Raw genomic sequence first — 9,397 nt, 5'->3', positions numbered from 1 at the left:
GAGGTAGCTCTCCCCGTTGTAATTATTTTGTGTGTTTAATATAGAAGGATTGAGGGCTCTGAAAAGCTCCCCCCACCTCTAGGTGGTTTTTGCCAAAAAAAAAAAAAAAAAATACAGGATATATTTCATAAAAGAAAAGTCGAGTTTGAACTAAAATTTCTTTTTATTTAATTAGTCTAACTCTAATATTATATTAAATAATCACTTCATATAAAAGTTAGTTAAATGCATTTTTTAAGAAAATAATATTTTCGTTTCATAATTTAGAGCCTTTACATCTTTTATCCTATTGATTACGGAAGTTTCACGTTTAGTCCCATAAGTTTTGAAAATAGCAGTTTTGATTTCACGGCACATTTTTAATGGAAAAGGCGACATGGCTGTTAAGTTTTCAAATTGGGGATTTAACGGCCACGTGCTAGGCGCATGAATTTTTTCGTTGAACATCTAATGAAATGTGCCATATATGATTAGTCGGAGTTAGATATGGTTTATTTCAAAAAAAATTTCCCGTTGGAGTTCGCTTTCATAATTAAAAGGGAAAAAAAGTATTATTTTAGTCCGCTAAGTATGCCTAATTTTAATTTTGGTCCGATAACTATGTCTATTTTTGTTTAGATCCAGTAACTTACGAAATTGTTTACTTTTAGTCCTCTGGTAGATTTTCGATCAATTTTACCTCTAAAGGCAGTTTTAGTCCATATGCACTCATAGGGGTAAAATTGTCCGAAAATCTGCGAGAGGACTAAAAGTAAGCAATTTCGTAAGTTACTGGATCTAAACAAAAATGAACATAGTTATCTGACTAAAATTAAAATTAGGCATATTTAGCGAACTAAACTAATATTTTTTCCTAATTAAAATCACAAACTATGTAGAACTGAAATGCTATAACAAAAAGTTAAAGAACAAAAATATTGTCAAAAATAAATGGTAAAAGGTGACGAGGGAAAGAAAGCAAAAAAGGAAGTTTTAACTGTAAACAGTATGTTAGTTGCGGAATGCAACTGAAAATCATTCCTAGGAACTCTTGAAACAGTAATATTCACAACTAAGGTGCAAGACTCAACAACCGGGTGATGATGTTCATGTGCGTCTCTCCTCAAACATAGCTTGTGAGCCCGCACATGATATTCACTTAAGTGAGACAGCTGTGCTCCGTAGGGCCCAGTCTTAGCAGTTTTCAAGGGCTGGAGTCGCAAATTACACGCACGCAAAGACAACATCAGCTTCTCTATTTATACAGATATATAAAGAATAGCCAGTTTCAAGAGTTAGCTCATCTTCCCCTCTACTTCTCTCTCATTCACACAATTTCTTACATATGGAGTTACCCGTCAAGAAACCACACCATTCTGCTGACCTAGAAACTCAATACAACATAAAGGTCAAGAATTTATCATACAAGCTGTCTCCACGATACGGCGACTTGGACTGGTTTGGCTGGAAGAGCAGCGCCAGCTCCAGAACCAAGTATGTTTTGAACAACATAAGTTGTGAAGTCAAGCCTGGAGAGCTTACCGCGATTGCTGGTCTAAGTGGGGCAGGAAAAACCTCGTTGCTTGAGATCCTGGCTGGGACGATCGCAACGTGTGGAGTCTCGGGCCGTGTTCTTGTCAATGATATGCCCATGAATGCTGAATATTTTCGTAGGGTCTCAGGTTATGTCACACAAGATGAAGCTCTATTCCCACATCTTACGGTTGAGGAAACACTTATGTATAGCGCACGCCTGAGGCTGAAAGTGGGGCGTGACAAGGCCAGGAGTAGAGTCCATAGCCTGTTAACGGAGCTGGGATTGGAACATATTGCTGGTGTTAGAATAGGCAGCGAGACTATCCGGGGGATTTCAGGTGGCGAGAAACGTAGAGTGTCGATTGGAGTCGATTTAGTGCATGATCCGGTGGTTCTTCTGCTTGACGAGCCGACTTCAGGGCTAGACTCGGCGTCCGCTCTTCACATAGTGACGCTGCTTAAATCCATGGCCAAGAACCAAGGGAAGACAATAGTGCTGACCATCCATCAACCTGGATTTCGTATTCTTGACTTGATTGATGAAGTTATACTCTTATCCAATGGTGGGGTTCTTCACAGTGGCTCGTTGGATCTTTTAGCGGAACGCCTTAAATCTGTGGGCCACTGCATCCCCGAGCATGTGAACGCACTCGAATTTGCCATTGAGGTAACAGAAAGCCTGCACAAAGAAGAGAACCATATGATCAAGATCGAATCATGTGACGAGCAACATACAGATGAGACATTGAATCAGCTGGCAGAAGAAAAGAAGATATTCTACTGTAATTCTCCATGCAAAGAGGTGGTGATCCTAAGCCAGAGATTCTGCAAGAATATATTTAGAACCAAGGAACTCTTTGCAGCGAAGACGATTGAAGCAGTGCTAACAGGAATTGTATTAGGCACAATATTCATTAACGTTTTCGGCAACGCTAAGAAAGCAAAGATACAAAATGAACTAGGCTTCTTCGCCTTCACGCTCACATTCTTGATATCAACAACAACAGAAGCTCTACCAATTTTCCTGCAAGAAAGAAGAATTCTGATGCGAGAAACGTCGCGAGGAGTTTACAGAGTCTCATCCTACATCATAGCCAACACTCTCGTCTTTCTTCCGTTCCTCCTAATAGTCACCCTCCTCTACACCAGCCCAGTATACTGGCTAGTCGGGCTGAGGCGCAACATAGACGGATTTCTCTATTTCTCATTAGTTGTTTGGGTGGTCGCCTTGACCGCGAATTCTTTCGTAGCATGCTTGAGCACATTAGTGCCAGATTACATCACGGGGATGTCACTTATCTACGGAGTGATGGGGTCGTTTTTCCTCTTCTCGGGATACTTTATCTCAAAAGATACAGTCCCCAAGTACTGGAGATTCATGCAGTACTTGAGTTTGTTCAAGTACCCGTATGAATGCTTCATGATAAACGAGTTTGGAGGAAAAACGGGGAAGCTGAGATGCATTGAAGGTTCTGAGCATGGATGCTTGGTGTATGGGTATCAGTTGTTAATGCAGCAGGGATTGAAGGAGTCACAGAAATGGAGTAACTTGCTCACCATGTTGAGTTTCATTCTTGGGTATAGACTTTTAGGCCTTGTGTTTCTCTGGTATAGATCTTACAAAAGCAGAAGTTGAAAATCTTTAACCCTTCTCTTATTTCAAAGCAATTATTGTTCGTGAATGTATTAACTTTGATTTATGCAAGAGATGCTTCACATGCATCCCCTACTAATTCATATATTGTGATACATTGTTCCGGAGGTGTTTTCCAGTGCCAATAACTTTGGTTGCAAATGCAATTTTATTCAAGTAATTTAGGGTGATATTTATTCGTCTTACACCACTTAATTTTTAGTCCTACAAATCCAATTCGTGCAACATAAAAAATACCACTCCAATTCGTGTGAGTCACATGCAATTTTCTAGTCAAATTGATCTAAAATAATTAAAATTGCCAAAATCTTAAAGTTATAAGATTAAATTACGAAAATCAATTAAATATATAAATAACAAAATACTATATTTTCAGTTTAGTTCAATTAAAAAAACATTGGTAAACGCTTAAAAAATCAAACTATTACTAACTCGGCAAAGATGTAATTTTGGTTTTGTAATTTATGCTAGCGGCATTTTTTGTGCTGCTCGAATTGATTTTTGCAATGTAGTTCTGTAACTTTAAAATTTTGATAATTTTCATCATTTTTCAGCTAATTTGGCCGAAAAATTGCATGCGACTTGTACATGATCCAATTAAATCGCAATTTTAATCCTGTAACTTAGGAGGCCTTGGAGTTTTTAGTCCTGTAACTTAAGGGGCGTTGGCATTTTTGTCCTGCACAAATTAATTTATAGGACTAAAATTGAAATTTAATGAGGTCATGTATAAGTCACATGCAATTTTTCGGCCAAAAAAAAACTAAAATACCAAAATTATAAAATTATAGAACTAAATTACGAAAATCAATTCGTATAAGACTAAAATCACTCCCCCTAAGCTACACGTACAAACACCCCTTTCATGTAATTGAACAAACAAGCCCAGGAAAATTCTAGTGAGTTCACTAAACAAGTTGTAATATAGTTCCACTAGAAAAAAAAAATGACTATTGGCTACAATTTTAATAATTATAGATTAAAAATCATTGTGAAATAAGTTTTCTTGATCATAGTTAAATAAAATAATTGCAAAAACATAGATTTTTCATTAGAAAAAGTTATTTGTCGTGGCTAAGAGCCATGATAAAAATATTTTAGCCACTTTCACAGATATCATGGCCAACAGCCATATCAATGACTATTTAGAATGATTTTTTAATTTTAACTATGACGATGAGTATTACTAAATATTGCATTTTTTGTAGCGTGGGATGGTATTATCTTATCATCTTTTGAGTTGGTTTCTCATTTACAACATCACCAAAGCTTGTAATGGCAATCTCTTCATGCATTTACGCAACTCATTTTTCTCTTTTTCTTTCTTTCTTTGACAAAATTTTTATTATTTGTAAGTTGAGTTACTATGCCCATTTTTCTATAAGTCCTTTAAATTTCATAATTTGATAAAATTTGATTCGATCTAAAGTTTTTGTAAGGAATATTTCAATGAGATTTTGAAAATTAGCTGAAAATTGCCTATGTGGCATGAAAGTTTTTGAACTTCCGACAACTTATACATGTATACAATCATGTATAACATGTGCCATCAAAGCTAATTGGATATTATTTTAATATCAAATTCTAAATAAATATATAAAAATTTAAAACTTTGTAATTTCAAATTGAAAAAATAAATTATAATTTTAATACAAAAATTAATATGATAATTTTTTATGCGTGCGAAATTAGCACTAGTCTAGTAAGCTTTTTGTAAGGAATATTTCAATGAGATTTTGAAAATTAGCTGAAAATTGCCTATGTGGCATGAAAGTTTTTGAACTTCCGACAACTTATACATGTATACAATCATGTATAACATGTGCCATCAAAGCTAATTGGATATTATTTTAATATCAAATTCTAAATAAATATATAAAAATTTAAAACTTTGTAATTTCAAATTGAAAAAATAAATTATAATTTTAATACAAAAATTAATATGATAATTTTTTATGCGTGCGAAATTAGCACTAGTCTAGTAAGCTTGGACTTTGGTACTAACAACTGATATCGTTGGGTGTGCTCTAAATTTTGTGCTTTTGTACTGCCGGCAAGAGCACCTAATTTTGTTCTCCATTCATATGTCCACGCTGACACTTGGCCTATTCTATGAAAGTTTTAACCCTATTCTCAACTCCGATGTAAGACCTGTCCTTCACGGGAGGTTCTTATGATACATCCATCTTATCAGTTATCGTAACATGATGATATATATCACTGCATATTCACACACATATATATAATTATATAATTCAACCTATAAATTTAATAAATATTACGTTACATTAATTAAGAATACATAACATTTAAAATAAAAAAAAATATAAAACTAAAATAAGCAAATTACAATTAATTTAATTAACACAAAAAGTTTAAATTAGTCGTTACATGATCAACCAACTCAAGATAAGCAATTGATAGTCCAAAAAATAAGCAATCTACCTTATCAAGTGTATATACATGAAAATTTGAGAGATATTGAGAGTGTGTGTGGTTAATAAGCAATTCTACAACAAATGAAATAAAGTGAAAACAACTTGCAACACAAATATATATAATATATTTTGTACCGGACTTTGGAACGAAACATATCGTCATTAAAAGAAAGTAGCCATTATAATGTCCACATTTTGAACGATTTTTTAATACACTTGGGTAAAAAAATCGTCGATTTTTCCACAATTTTTGTAAAACCAAACCAACATAGCTTATCTCGTGGTTTTTCACACGGCTATTTAAATGACTCCTCATTTTTTTTATAGGCCGTTGCAAAATTAACTACCTGTGCCAAAAACTATATGAAATTAGTAACGGCCTAAAATAATTAACTTGTTTTGTAATGGTCTTTCTATTTTAAAGCTTTATAGCGGCCTTTCATATATTATTTGTAACGGCTAACATTATAAGAAATGTTGGTTGTCCCTAAATTAATAAACAATTGCAAAAATCGTAACAAATTATAACGGTTGTTGTGATGTAATGGCTTTTGTAATATAATCATGTTGTAACGGCCATTTAAACGGTTTCGGCCGTTACAACTTAGCAAAATTCATATTATCACCGACATTGCATCAACACAACTTATTCCTTACAAATTTGTACCAAAAACTGTATGTATTTGAATGACCTTATGGCCGTTACAATGTAGCCGTTACAAAACCCATATTTTTTTTTGTAGTGGCTAATTACACATGGACCTCCTTTAAAAATGAGAAATTACACTTTCTCCCTAAAAAAACTTTTGAAATTATATTTACATTCCCATTAGAAATTCTCCTTTCACAATTGTACCCTTCCTCTGGAGTTTGAACGAAACATACTAATGTCAGCAAAAAGAATTACGAAACTTTTTAATTTTACCTTCTCATTCAGCATTCTCTTAAATTATTAACAATAATATGTCAGTAATATTTTTATATTGGAAAAATATTAAATATATTATATATAACATTAAAAGGATGGAGTTATAATAAAATATTATTTTTGAATTATAGTCGTTTAGTAAAAAATAGTTGTTGATAAATGGTTAAACGAGCTTTCTTTTGGTGTTCTTTTTTTACTTTTTATATAAATTTTCTGAGGTTAACACCATTGTTTTATATATTCTTTTGAAACTGTTGTCTCAGATATGATCATGATTGTTTTTTTTCTTTTTTTGAACATTGCCTTCAAAAATATTTTTTTCTTTTATATTTCAATCCTACAACATTAGATAAATTACTTGAATAAGGCATTTTCGAAAAAAATAGATGCAACATTAAAATATGAATCTCACCCCATATATATAGAAAGTAAAAAAAGAAAAGAAACATAAAATAATAGTTAGGTTTTTCATTCATCAATACTATTTTTTATTCAATAATAATAATTCGAGAATCATATTTTTTTTAATTATTCTTTTGACTTTATATATATTATATTGGCAAAAATGCAAAATTAGTTTTGTATGTATAAAGGATGGCGAAATTGGTCCAATAACTATGAGATTGACAATTTTAATCTTTAATATTTTAAATTTATAGCAATTTTTGTCCTTCCGGTGAAAAGTGGCTAGAAATTAACAAATCAAATTGGGGTTTAGGGTTTTGACGAAAAATAAACATTACCTACATAGTCAGCATCCTACTTAGATGCTAACGTGGCAAAGAATGGTTAACCACCACCTACTACCACCACCTTATATCCGGTCACCGAAATTTTTTCCCTGCGTGTCTCCAGCAACGTGAACCACTATTGAACTTGCCGTCTGATGTTGATTCCATCCCTATAGCAAGTGTTTCAATCGGAGTTCAAACGCGCCCTCAATTGTTGATTATAGTTTTGCCTTAAATCTAAATTTATTTTCTTTCTCTTCTCGATTCACCGTCGTCCGACCTACTCACTGTTGGAGACCACCATCAATCAACTCCCCATCCTCCGGCGAGTTGATTGCACCCAAGCCCACCCATTTAAACCACTATCTAGCTGGTTCTCTCTATTTTTATTTTTGCCATTTTTTTGTTGCTCCAGTCACTTGTTTTTCCATCATATCTCTGTCGCCAGCGATCATCTCGCCGGCGGACCAACACCCCCGTGTTCGCCTCCCCATGACCCACACACCCGTTTGATCAGAATCCGTCAACGACAAACATCCACGTCATGGCTTTCGCATTGGTTGACTTCTCCTAGATGTTTTAATTTATCAGCAATTTTGGTGCTTTCGGCCAAAATGACTCGCCCCTTGCCACATCAGCAAGCACGCAAGACGCCACGTGTTTAAGTTGAGGCCAATTGGCAGCTTGAACCCTAAGCCCCAATTTGTCCGGCTAATTTTTTGGATAATTTTGGTCGAAAGGACCAAAATTGCCACTAAATTAAAAGATAGTGAACTAAAATTGTCAGTCCAGTAGTTACAAGACTAATTTTGCCACCCCTATACTTACAGGACTAATTTTGAATTTTGCCTACATTTACCTCCTTAGATGGATAAACATACTACAAGGTATTTTTGGAATAATTTATATGAAATGTTGAATGAAGGGTAAAATCAAAATATTTATATAAATTATTTTTTGACGTCAATATTTTGTTCAAACCTCAATGTATAATTTTTCGTATTTTCTTAGGGGTCTAAATGTAATTACCTTATATTTTAAATGTAGATAAAGTCTAATTGAGAGGAGCGACCAGTTCCATTGAAAATGTACTAATACTTTAACATGATTTATTTATTGTTGCAAAATAATTTAATTCGAAGAAAGTTTTTTTCAAACATGACTTATTCTTATGTAGGCTGAAGGTCGGAATTGTATTTTCTATTTTAATATATAACAATTTTTATTTTATTGAATATATATATATGTCACATCACATGTATAAAATATTTTCCTAAACATGTAAACTAAAAATACCCAAAAAATATGTGTATGATAAATATACTACCAATTTAAAGCCAAAACTGTAAGGCCAGCAGTTTTAAGAGAACAAACTCTAAACAACACCATTCGGCTACAATATACTTAGGACAAATACTTATCCTGCATTAGTTTTACTCAGTCGTATTTACATAACGTGGAGATACGTCCCAAGTCAGGAAATATGAAGCTTTGTCACTTTACTCTTACATGAAACTAAACTGATTCGAGCCAGCTACAGATGGTGCCGCCTTTGGCCGGCTTGCTTACTTTGTTGATGGGTAAATTGCAATCTAGCGTATCGGTGTTATGAAAAATAAATAAATAGTCCTCTTATTGAAAAATAAAATAGCAATTTATCTCACTGTATTTCTCAAAGGTAGCAATTTAGTCCTCCTATGTTTTAAATAATGAAACAATTTACCTTCCTACCTATTGTGTTTCTCAAAACGTAGCAATCTAGTCCTCTTATGTTTTAAAAAATGAAGCAATTTACCTTCATTTTTTAAAACATAGGGGGTAAATTGCTATTTATTTTTTTATAGGAGGGTAATTTGCTCATTTCTAATATCATAGGAGTGTAAGTAGCTATTCACCCCTTTGTTGACAAACACTCTATAAATAGAGCGCTACATATGTATGTGAACCAGAAACCATATCTCAAGCATAACCAATAATACAGGCAAACAAAGTACAAGTTGAGAATACATCATGGCCTCGAAAGCTTTCTTGATCACGATTATCGTTGTGATGATTGCTGCTCCTCCAGCTTTCGCAACTGATTACGTCGTTGGAGATGAATCGGGTTGGACTCTGGGGGTTAATTATACTT

The 9,397-nt window shown here is 33.7% G+C and overlaps 2 protein-coding genes across 2 annotated transcripts in view; both read left to right on the top strand.

The window, feature by feature from the left end:
- Positions 1,260 to 3,319, top strand: LOC105178442 (ABC transporter G family member 10-like). The gene has a single exon (XM_011101908.2). It carries the CDS (start codon positions 1,325 to 1,327, stop codon positions 3,149 to 3,151), a length of 1,827 nt encoding a protein of 608 aa, XP_011100210.1. The 5' UTR covers positions 1,260 to 1,324; the 3' UTR covers positions 3,152 to 3,319.
- Positions 9,277 to 9,397, top strand: part of LOC105178593 (mavicyanin-like) — a 948-nt gene continuing 827 nt past the window's right edge. The window contains exon 1 of the mRNA XM_020699397.1: positions 9,277 to 9,370. Within this exon, the coding sequence (XP_020555056.1) occupies positions 9,277 to 9,370 (94 nt within the window). The remainder of the gene's footprint in view (positions 9,371 to 9,397) is intronic.

The sequence above is a fragment of the Sesamum indicum genome, linkage group LG16, assembly GCF_000512975.1.
Source record: "Sesamum indicum cultivar Zhongzhi No. 13 linkage group LG16, S_indicum_v1.0, whole genome shotgun sequence".
NCBI lineage: Eukaryota > Viridiplantae > Streptophyta > Magnoliopsida > Lamiales > Pedaliaceae > Sesamum > Sesamum indicum.
The sequence above is the reverse complement of the archived record's forward strand: the minus strand, read 5'-3'. Positions and strand labels throughout refer to the sequence as shown.

Coding starts and splice junctions, on each gene's coding strand:
- LOC105178442 (XM_011101908.2), top strand. CDS start 1,325: ATGGAGTTACCCGTCAAGAAACCACACCATTCTGCTGACCTAGAAACT.